This window comes from Pterocles gutturalis, unplaced genomic scaffold, assembly GCF_000699245.1.
Source record: "Pterocles gutturalis isolate BGI_N339 unplaced genomic scaffold, ASM69924v1 scaffold33593, whole genome shotgun sequence".
Lineage (NCBI taxonomy): Eukaryota > Metazoa > Chordata > Aves > Pterocliformes > Pteroclidae > Pterocles > Pterocles gutturalis.
In genome coordinates this window covers 6,451-18,214 of record NW_010121641.1, presented here as the reverse complement: position 1 = coordinate 18,214, position 11,764 = coordinate 6,451, and the positions used below count along the sequence as shown (strand labels likewise).

General features: G+C 46.2%; 1 protein-coding gene across 1 annotated transcript in view; it reads right to left on the bottom strand.

Annotated features, from left to right (window-relative positions):
• Window positions 1–8,534: 8,534 nt before the first annotated feature.
• Window positions 8,535–11,764, bottom strand: part of SYT13 (synaptotagmin XIII) — a gene marked incomplete at its 5' end in the record, with an annotated part of 9,323 nt that continues 6,093 nt past the window's right edge. Inside the window, 2 exons of the mRNA XM_010077306.1 lie at window positions 8,535–8,953; window positions 9,230–9,359. Of these exons, the coding sequence (XP_010075608.1) occupies window positions 8,649–8,953; window positions 9,230–9,359 (435 nt within the window). The remainder of the gene's footprint in view (window positions 8,954–9,229; window positions 9,360–11,764) is intronic.

The window sequence follows — 11,764 nt, the reverse complement described above, 5'->3', positions numbered from 1 at the left end:
CTGAACTGTTTCATGGGATCTCTCACCCACCCACCACACACACACACCGCCACACATATGAAATGAGAGAAAAATATCTAGACGTCTATTACTACATATGTATTAATATGTTAATATCACTCTTTTGGAGAACATTAAAACGTTATTACTTTACAGACTATGCTTTATAGTACCTGTGTGAAAGGACCTAGGACACTGGATACGAATAGAGCTATGTTGATATATCATAGTATGTACACAAGAACCTTCCTTTTGTCATATTATCCTTGTAATGTAAATTGATTGTTAATAAAAAAAATTGAAATTTATCAAGTTGGGTTGCTAGTTCTTTACATCGATCTTGGAAGTTCATGTCATTTTCCCAGAGCAAGGGCGTCTACGCTGATGCACTCCCTCTTCCCCAGCCCAAGACTGTAAGGAGGGGATCCAGGGCTGATTTATCCAGAAGGCATAATTGCAGCCCCTGCACTCCCTTTCTCGTCTGGTATGGTGGTGGTATCATTGGCTTTGCTGAGGTGGGCTGTGCTTGTTAACGCACATTGACAAAACCTTGCGTGTGTGCCTGGTTTGGTTTGAAGGGTGGAGAGTCTTTTCCTGAGCTCTGCGTGCTCCAAAGCCAGGGGAAGGTGGACTCTTTCTGCCCTTAGAAAAAAAGGGCTGGTTTAATTTTGAATCTTCTTATTTGACATAAAAATTTTGGTTGAGGCTGGATCCGTGGTGGATTAACTAAAGGTGAGACTTTTAAAACAGTTTGATGAAGTAAGAGTAATTACTATTGTGTGAGTTGTGTTTTCTGCCCAAACAGCTGTCAAAGCTGAAAACGTTGCCTCCTTGGGCTCAGCACTTCGGGAAGTGGGGAAGCAGTTTAGCCCTCTAGCAAACATTTAATGCAATGGATGCATATGGTATAAAAAGGGTTTTGCTCCTGCTTTGAGGCTCCACTGTTGTATGGATGCTCATAGTCTTGGACTTTAACCTGATTCCCAGCTGTGTCCCACTGGTGGCAGTTCTGGTTACAAGGCTCCAGTGCGATGCATCTTGCAGGAAGGGAAATTTGGGTGGAAATTCTGGCCTTGAGGGAGGTTTGTGCTGAGAGGGCTCTGGGGAAGCATGTGTGCAGGCGTGTCGGTCCCTGCAGGCAATGGGCTGTGCAGAAGCCTGGGTTTCAGAGAGAATGCCCCACAATTTTAACCAGGGACAGTAGCCGCGGGGACTGGAAGCAGGAGGCAATTTGCAGACTCAGAAGCAAAAATAGCCCAAAATTAGTGATCCAATAGAAAAAGTTGCTTTTAGTGACTTCCTCGAAGGCATTGAGCAGTCCAAGTATTACAAACAATTTGCTGTTTTCTGGCAGCTTTCACTATAGTGATTTAATATCACTTATTTTTGAGCAGTAAGCAAGCCCAGCAAAATCCTGGTGGTTGTCAGGACTTAGCTCCAATTTAACAGGTTTGCCGGGCACCCAGCAGCCAGCAGTGGAAACCTCATCTCTGGGGTTTTGCCTTTGCTGGTCAATTAGCAACACGCAAAGCAAGACAATGCTTCACTTTCAGCAGCTCAGCCATGTGTAAAGAGTAAGAGCGGCATGTGAAATGCATCACTGATTTGTAATTTCCTATAAGTGGTTTTGTGCTGTAGACACTTGACCCGCTGCCGTTGGCGGTGATCAGGCTCCTTGCTGATAACTTCAAACCAAACACTTAAAAAGCAAGATCCCTTCAAGCAAAGTGCAGGATCTGAGCCAGTGTCAGGAAGAGAAGCTTGCACAAATTTATCTGATCTAGGGCTAAAGGTGCCCTTCATTTTTAGAACCACTGATTCTCACGCCAATATGAGCAAAAAGGAAATTGAAAAAATTCCTCCGTGATGGTTGTCATAGCAGTAAAGCCTGGCACGTTCTTCTCCAGCTCTGCTGGTGTCCTGGACGTGCCCATGGAGATGGCTGTTGTTAGCAGCTGGCACTTAAAACTTGATTTAGCAAAAAACCCCAATGATGTGTTATTTCTTCCTGGAAATAGGAGGACTGTGGTGACTCTGATGCTGAGGGCTTGCAGGCACAACCAGAGGGGGTTTGCAGTGCTTCCTGGGGACTGTCTTCCCTCTCTGCCTCTCCTGAGGAGGGAGGGAAAACCTGGGCAGCCGAGCACATCAGTGGGTTTAAGCAGGCATCCCCCCCGAGGTATTAAGATTGGAGGGCCAGGGCAGGCGTCGGGACAGTGCCAGCTTTGGCTCCACAGTAGCGTGTAGCAGAGGGCAGAGGGGACCAGAGGCTGCTTCTGGCAGAGCTGTTGCCACGCGGATGGAGCCAGAGCTCATTTACAAGGGGCTCTAAAAATATCTGAAGGATAATCAAAGGCTCCCGCAGAACAGCATCTGCGCTAACTAGACTTCGGCTCTCTGAAGTCCCTCCTTTGAAGTTGTTTTGATCCAAGGGAAAAAAAATAAGTGTGCTGTCTGTGCTGCTGTCAGCGGCCCCATTTCTGGGAGGCTGGTGGTGGTCCCTCCAGGGGAACGCAGGGATGGGAGAGCAGCGCAGAGGTGCCGGGGCCAAGACAGGGAGCTGTGTGTGGTGCGGGGATGGGGTTTGCAGAGCTGTGCCTCAGGCCACCACCGCACCTTGTAACGCTTGCGAGAGCTGTGCTGGAAAAATGCGTGGTGAGTAGGTTTCAGGTCTGAGCTGTCTTCTCAGGGGCATCTTGGAGCCCCTTCCTCACTGGGTTTATTCCACGTTCAGTGGTCACTAAGAGTTCAGGGAAGCAAAGGAAACGGCTGCAAACCTCTAGAGCGAGCGCTGGAAATGGCTGGAACACAGCTGCTGGGTTAGGTGCCGCTCTCTCCCGGCAGACAGAGGATTTATGGGCCAGTCCCATTTGAATTTTTAAATACTATGGGGAGAAAAAAAGCTTTTAATAAATCCAAAGTGACAATGAACAGCAGGGTTAAGAGAAGAATGGTTCTGCAGCAGCTATAGCTGCTTTTCAATCCTCTGGGCTGGGAATTACTGAGTAATCCCGGTGCTAATCCCCTAGGCTGGAAGAATTGTCCCTGGGCAAATGCACCTCCCATGTTCAACTCCCTCTGCAGCAAAAATACAGCTCCTTTCCCTGCACCTCTATGGCAAATGCTTCAGCAGCATCAGCCTCGCTGGGCAGGTGACAGGCTGGTGGCAAACCCTCTTTGCGAAGCCCGGGGCTCTGGCAGACTCCCTTTGTTGTTTCTCCTTGTGCTTTAATGCTGTCTGTGGTGGGTGCGGGGGTGCCCCCAAACTGTCAGTGAGGTAAATACTTCCCACTCCTGACCCAAAAAAACTGTTTTCTCTTACTTTGATGTGCAGTTTTGATCTCTATGTCTCATTGGGAAACAGCTAATTCCAGTGATGGTATTGGGTCAGCTAAGTAGGTATTCCTCCTTCCAGATGCAGGGTTTGCAGAGGATTATCAGCACCACTTCGGAAGTACTGAGACTGGCAAAAAGACTGAATCCAAACTCACTTAGTTTTGTTTCAGACACAGATCCAGTATCTGGGAGGAACCTGATTCCCAGACCCTGTTCCCTAACCTCCTCACAGCTGCAGGAAAGTCTTTACAGCATTGTTTAGCTGCCACCTTGCTCAAAAAGCCAGTAGATTTCCTGTGCTTGGCCAAGAAGGACTCCATTGCTGCCTGCTCCCCTTCCTGTTGTGCACCCATCCCTTGATGGCACCCTTGGGAGGACCTCACCCCAGTACTGTGTACCCCTGACATGAGTGGCAAGCAGAGGGGATGTACCCTGGAGTAAGCAACGCAGACACACTGTTGGTACAGTTTGGAATTATTTACTCGCTGTGATTTACATCTTATGCTGTAACATTGGACACAATGGCCGAGCCTCATGCTCTGTTTTTGTGCTTTGGACTGTGCAAACAATATAGAATCTTGACAAACAATATCTGGCTCTGTACAACAAATACACTGGGACACTAAAGGACTGAGTAAGCAGAAAAGCCTTCTCATGCTGGAAGGCCACGGAGCACTATTTCACTTTGCTACTATTCTTGTGCAATTTGATTATTACCAACGGAAGAAACAATATAAAGTGGCAAGTATTAGTATTTACTCGTCATGCTTATCTTTCAGCAAATGAACCAAATACATTTTGAGACTTAGTGAAATTCTGAAACACACAAAAAATGGTGCCAAAGCTCTGCCCTTCAATTCAATCAAACTTCAAACTGGCCTTCAAAAGAGTGCCAGAAGCGTGGTCCAAGCCACTTTAGCTCCCAGCTCTTACCAAATGTCATCATGCTCAACTCATCTTAGACATCAGTAAAATTTGGGCAAACCTTGGGCTGTATTTCTAGAGCCCAAATTACAACGTTCTCCATTCTGGGGGAAAAAAAAAAAAAGGGTGTCTTTGGACACTACTGCCAGATAATACTAATGACAGATGCTAGCAAAACGCGAAGTACTTTTGTTCCAGTTGTTGAAAGCACAGTCGTGTCTGGGAGAATTGTTGAGCCTGAAAATTTTCCCAGCCTTGTTGGAGGGAATTTTTCATTAATTTCTGATGTATTACCTCTTTGCAAAGCAAACATGGTTCCTATTGCCATATTTGGGACAAGAAGTGAGGGGAAAACTGTGCGCTGAAAAAGTGTTATCCTTCCAGGAGACCAGCTGCAACCACTCCCCCTTACAACTGGGGAAGGAGGCTGAGGGTGGCAATGAGTATAAAACATCCCAGAGATGTTTTAGTGGCTATCGATGATTTGTGCTTTTTAGTCTCTCTTACTCTAGGACAAATTGCCTAAAATCAAACTAGATCATTTCTATCTATTGCTGGATGTGATACGGGAGGTGCATTTATCGTTCTGTTTTACAGTCACTGGATGAGGGAGTTGTGGATCCCTGTCCTTAAACTCACAACTCTCTGTCCCTTTGTGAAAAGGATTGTTCTTTCCCACCAGGTAGAGTGCTCCCCCCACTCCTTTTTTTTTTTTTTTCTTTCCTCCCTACACTCTCTTTGCTTCCAGCTTCTTCATGTTAATGGATTATAGTAGGAAAAATAATAAGTGCAACCACTGAATAGCCATTAGGGAATCTGATGGCTATTTTTGATCACACATGAGGCTTAAGAACATTAATTGCCACAATTTTTTTTTCTTCTCTTATTAGGCAGTTTATAAGCAGCACTCTTTAAGACATCTTTGTGGTGCTCGCTGGTGCTCCTGCATTTACAGCTCCAGGAGCTGAAAACCATGGGGCTGTATGGCTCTGTTCTCTGGCCATATTGCACTTCAGCGTTAACTTTTACAGCTCATGTTGCTGAAGCTGCTTGATATGATGGCACCGAGCATTTCCAAAGATTTTGCGTTTGTATTCATTACATCGTCACCTGCCACAACTTCCCGCAAATTGTCTGCTTGGACCAGTTTAGCACCGCCAGCCCTTGGGGTGCTGGGGCTCAGGGGCATGACAAGCATTGCTAAACAGGAGATACAGGAGGTTCAGAGGGATAAGGGCAGGGCCCTGGGCAGGCGCTGGAATGCGATGACAAACATCAACAGAGTTCAAAAGGGCCCAGGCTGAGCGTCCCTGTCCCTCTGTACCACACGTACGCAGCATTCCTCCTGCTCGGGGCAGCCAGCACCCTTAACTGCGCCCGCTTTCAGCACCCGTGCAGCAAATGGTTCCCTCGTTAAATAAACACCTGGCAGGCTTTGTTCAGGCTGAGCTGAATGCGGGGGAAGCATTCTTTCCAGGCTTAAATGCCAGACAGCAAAAATGATCCGGCTGGGAAAGATGCATGCATTTTCATTCTTCCTCTCTTCCCCATTTAAATCCTACACGGCAGCAAAGGAGGGAACACCACCCTGCTTTAACACTGATGGCACCGCTTTGCCCGTTAGGCAGATTTGTGGTTAAGTAGTGTGCATACACGTATTTTTCTGCTGTAAAAGAGGACGTGATTTTGTCACAGCAAAATCAGATTGCGAGGGGCTATTCCTTTAGATGCTATAGGATTGCTGTCTAATTACAGGGTGTGCCAGAATCACCAGGGGCAGAGGCAGATAATGCTGTTTGCCATCAGTCACCAAGATGTTATAAAAGGCTTATTAAAAAAAAAGCAGAAGGCAGAACTAGAGAAATGTCTTGGCAGCAAGGCAAATATTTGGCCCTTCAGGCTTCCCGGTGCCAGCTAGACAACATCCACACCATGAAGTTATCCTTCTTATCTTTATCCTAAAAAGAAGGAAGAATCACAGCACTGCCAGGAATCTGTATGTAAAATAGGCCAACATCACAATGAATTTTGTACTTAAATGGAAATAGTGGTCCCAAATCTACAGGAATATCTACAGGCAAATAATGAACACAGCAACTATTAAGAATTCACTATCAACTAAAACTCCCTGTGTCTTATTCACAGTATCCTACAGCTTTTTGTTAATAAACAAAAACCCATAGAGCAAAACAAGAAGTCAATTTTCTTTTTGTTTTAAATACCCTCTAGCCAGTGGAGCAATATCAGAGATTAAAACACTGGGGATAAGATTCATTGGCATACTTTGCTTTTCTGTTTGGTTGGTTGGTCAAAGCTGTTTCTATCACTCTCTTCAAAATGATCCTGTAATTCCTGGCTACACCACCTAGAAAGGGAATGGCAGTGTAAAGATTGCAGAGTTTTCAGTGTGCATCAACCTTGTTGCTCTCTTCGCAGAATCACAGCATTGTTGAGGATAGAAAGGACCTCAGGAGTTCATCTTGTCCAAACCCAGCCCTGCTCACAGCAGGGTAAACTAGAGAAGGTTGTTCAGCGCTGTATCTTGTCAGATTTTGAGTGGCTTCTTTTCTCCTCTCCCGGGTCAGGTCCCTAACCCTGACCCTTCTCTTGACCAGGCTGAACAGTCCTGGCTCTCCCAGCTTCTTCTCCAGAAGATGCTCCAGTCCCTAAATCATCTTCGTGGCCATTTGCTGCACTCTCTCCAGTAAGTCCCTATCTTTTATCTGCCCCATTGTCCAGATAATTTGTGAAGATGTTAAACAGTGTCAGTCCCACTACCAGCCCCAGTGACCACTAGTGACTGGCTTCCAGCTGAACTTCATTCCCCTCTTCATAGCCCTCTGTGCCTGGCACTTCAGCTAGTTTTCACATACTGGTTCTGGTGGTTTCCCTTTGCCGACAGGATGGCAGCCTTCACCTGACAGTCTGCTAGACTTGTTTGACTAAGTCATCAAAATGGGATGGATACTAGATAAAGCCTTGCTTAATATTTTGAAATAAACAGAGGATCAAGCTAACCCTGCAAAAATGAAGTTCTCTGAGTTTTTCAGTGCTTACAAACTACATGGTTCTGGTTTCCCTTAAAGCTGTGTCTACTACTTGAAATAAAGTGGTAGGACAAGTAGTGTGCTTATGGGGTCGTAATATCATCACTGCCAATGCCAGACTTTCAGTCCATCTAGACACAAAAAAAAGGACAGTACACAGTAACATTTAAGCCACGTCGAATCTTGAAAGTGCACACAAAAAAACCCAAGCCCTGGAGAGTCTGTCTGGTCAGTGAATTCCTCTGTCTGGAAGTGACGAAATGCATGGCAGTTCTTAAGGGTTGTCTTCAAGTAATGCTGGTATGAGGATTTGAGTGCGATAGTCAACTGTCAAACCAAAACCATCAATCAACTGCTAAGGTATGAAATTATCCCACTTCTTTTGTCTAGTCTTAGATGTTGCCTGGAATAGAATTAGAGTATTTGAAACTTTCTAGCTTGGAAAAGCCCAAACAGAAAAGATGGCAGAAAGATTTGGTCCAGGTTTTTGGAGGTAACTTCAACAATAACTTTTTGTCCAGGTTTAGGGTCTTCCTGGCTAACACTGTAGAAAGACAGAAGATATAGGTATTCTGCTAAAGGATCCTGAAACGTTCATATTTTCTGCAGTTTTCATGAATCCTAAATCCAAGACATCAAACACTCCAGGAAACAGAAGTGAAAGAAAGTATTTGACTTCTTGTTTGGCAGTGTTTGCTTCAAAGGCTACTCAGGATGATAGTGTTGACTGTTCTACTCTCTCTTCTTCCTCAGCTGTCTCCCTTAGTTGTGTATCTTTTTCTAGGTATCCATCCACTGCACGTTGGCTTTACTCTCTCTTTCATACTGATGCTTTGGGTCTGCAGAGAAAGCTAGTTTTGTGATCTTCATTTCTCTCAGTCTTGTAAAGTATTGTGAAAAACAGTGAGTGGTAAAACATCTGCCACATGTTTGTGATGATGGAGCCGGCACTCATCAAGAGACTTGGGTGACACTGAAGTGCCAGATGCCAAGAAGTGGCTTACATTTCCATGATACCTTTGGTCCTCTCTTCTCCTCTACAAAACCAGGGACCTCACAGAAATGACAGTGGGCAAGCTAATAAAATTAATTCAAGTCATCCAGGCAGACAAATTCCTCGTTTGAGAGAACCACTTGATTAGGTGAGAGATCGTCCTTTAAATACGTGTTCTAGACATCTTCCTGGGCTAGGATGAGGCAGAAAAATCAGAGAAGATTTTGTGTTTAAGAAGAATGCTGTGCTGAGCAACTTTGTGGAGGGGAAGGTAGAAGGTGAAACGCAGCTTATTCCCCAGGCTCAGCGGCTTGGTGGAAATCCGGTTGGTAGTAGTCATGGTGAGCCTACATGTGGAGCTGGTGCCACATGGCTATCTGTCTCCTGGGGTTCCTCAGCATTTCTTCCCAGTGGTTCCTCTCCGTGCCCGTGACGTGTAAGCCCAGGCTGCACTTGCCGAGGATGTGGCTCTGCCCAGCGCCATCCTGGCTCAGCATTTCCAGCTCCACGCTGGAGGCATGCAGGAGGTCATGAGGCACCTCAAACATGATCATCTCGTTCCACACAGGGTTGATCTTGTGTTTTGCACGTTTGGTCTGCTTCTTCTTCAGCTTCAAGGACTGATGCCTCAGTGTCACCTTGACAGAAACATCTGTATAGGAAGTGGAGAAAGACACCATACTAATGAGCATGCAACAAAATGAAGGCAAGATAAGTTTAAGTGATGACATCAGACTGAGAGAGAGAACATAAGAAACGTTGATCTTGGTGGGTTTGGTTTTCACTTTTTCGCTTATTCAAATCCCTTTGGCTTTCTAAGCCAAGTATCTATTTTTTTTTTCCTGCCAAACACCACCCTTCCCACTTTCTTTCTAGATTTACATAATAGCAGAAACAACAGTCTCTGTTTTCTTGCTATTCTACTCACCACTGCCAAGTAGATCTTTCAGCTGCTTGGAATGGAGGTTTTTAGCCTTAATAATCACCACGAGCAGGCGGTTAGCTGCTGGCAGGTAGCTGATGGAGAGCAGAACCTCCCCATGGCCCGTAGATGGCTCCTGGAAATGGAGACATGGGAAGGGTTAATTTTTTATACAATCCTGGCCATAACAGTAGGAAAATTGTACAATAATAGTAAAACTAAATAGTACAAGCTGATGGGTAGAAGACTGTGGACTGACAAAGTTGTCTCTCTGTCTCTGTGCAGGAGATCTTTCCAGTTACACTGGGTGAGAATAAGCCTGGCAAAGATGTCTGGGAGGGCTCCTGCACTTGTCAGTCATGCAAGTCACTGCTTTCTGTTGTTGCTGGAGAGTAAATGCTTCCTCACACCTACTTTTAGTGGAACATTTAGTCAGAAGAAGAGGATTTGGGTCTGAACTACATGCAAGTAGTCAGATACTCCTTTTTTTTTTTTGAGGTATTATCCAGCTGCCCTTTATTGATGTCCCCTCCTTCTATTAGTGCATTTCACAGTTCACTCTTTATTTCAGCTGCTCTTTCTGTGAGGGGGCTCTGACCAGACGTGGGCCGCGGCCTGCTCTGCCCAGCAGGAGTGCGGGGCTCCCTGAAGAGCAGGGGATGCCTGGGTCTGTGCCACACAGCCAGGCCTCGGAGCCAGAGCTGAACCTTCTCTGGCACCCTGACTTGGTGTGGGGAAGCCCACCCAACCGGCAATCCTCCATGAGCTCCGCACGGGGTGTTCCTCTTCCTCCCGGGCCTGTCTGCCCTCAGGCCTGTGAGCGGGATTTCCTCCAGCAAAAACGCTCTGAACCATCAGGCCTTCACTTCAGGGGGCCACACTTTTATTCTTTCCTTCTCCTCTTTTCCTTTTCCTTTTCCTTTTCCTTTTCCTTTTCCTTTTCTTTTCCCTTCCCTTCCCTTCCCTTCCCTTCTTCCTTCCTTCCTGTTAAGTGATTGGCCTCTTAGCCTCCTGACCCTCATCCCCTTCCTTCCTGCTCACGCCGGACAAGCAGCCCCTAGGAAGGGGGAAGCGAAGGGCTGTAACCACGTTGGCCATGGCTCTCCCCTGGGAGAACAGGGCCGCTTCCTCCTCGGGAGCTGGCGGGGAAAAAGAAACTCACACCATTGCGTGCAGAGCTGCCAGCCTGCGGCGAGGGGCGGAAGGTGAGCAGTTATTCTCCCAGTGAGTGGGAGCTTGTGACAGAAATCTGGTTTAGTGTGAGGTTAATGACCCAGAAGTGTCCCAGAAAGCCAATGTCGATTCAATAGACTCCCTTTGGACTCCTTAGCGTGATTTACAGGCTGTAGGACAGACAGCCCTTCTCCAGGCCATTTCTGTACTCGGCACTCTTGCTTCTAAGTGAGCCATAAATATTTCAAATTAAGTTTTCACCCAGTTACTTGCAACAGGCAAAGACAGGCCCCTGTATGCTCCGCATGAGCTGACTGACTCTCCAGAAAACACGGCTGTCGTCGCTGTCTGGTTTGAATGACTTATTTGTCGTGCACAGATCAGGTGGGAGGCTATTAGCAAGGAAGCCTGAAATTCAGTCCCAAATCAGCCCAAGTAAATCTTTTTTTTCAAGCACTCAGGTAGCAATGAAGGGCTCATATGCATTTCACTTATATAAATCCTGTCCTAAATCGAAGTGGATCTTAAAAAAACCCACACATAAGAACAGAGGCAGATTCAAATGGCTTGTACAGCCACTGCAAAAGAACAAATACCACCTCAATACAAAAACCTCTGTTTAGGCAAGCCGTAAACTGCTTTTGCTTATTTATCCCCTCTACATCTCAGCAGGTCCCACTCTATAGCTCTTGGCTCGAATTTGATTCCTGTGCCTCCAGGCACAGACAGGTACAGTGGAGGCTGGGGTGGGGGGGGTGCGGGGGTGGCAGGGCTCTGTAAACGTGCACACACACATGTGCACACACACACATTGTACACACATGTCACACCTTGTGCTTATGGCCTTCTAGGTCCTGATATTCTGATCAAGTTTTTGACCAGCCTCTATCCACGTGAAACCAAAACCTACACTGGTTAGTCTCTGCTGGAGTTTTGCGTGAAGACACCAAGCCAGAGGTACTTGTCCTTCCCCCTTCTTCTGGGTTTGTTTTTGTTTTTTTCTTTTCCCCATTAAATCCATGGCCTGCACTTTGTGCTGCAACCCTGCAAAATCACACAACCACTAGAGCTTCAGTCTTCCTTTCTGTGCAGTAAGGATAAAAAGCATCAGGGGTCATTAATGAATTACACGTGCAGCACGTGCAGGGCACCGTGAAATCACAAAAGGGAAGGTGTTATGCAAGGAGACACTATCATCACTGTCATTAGCAAAGCACTGGGAGGGAAGGAAGACAAGATAAGGATATCAGTCTGCAACATCTATGCTTTGCATTGCTCACAATAGTCCATGAATTCCTGAATGCTAACTACCTTACCTGATTAGCTGTAAGCTCCCCCCTGAGCTGCTTCCCTTCTGCGTGGGAGAAT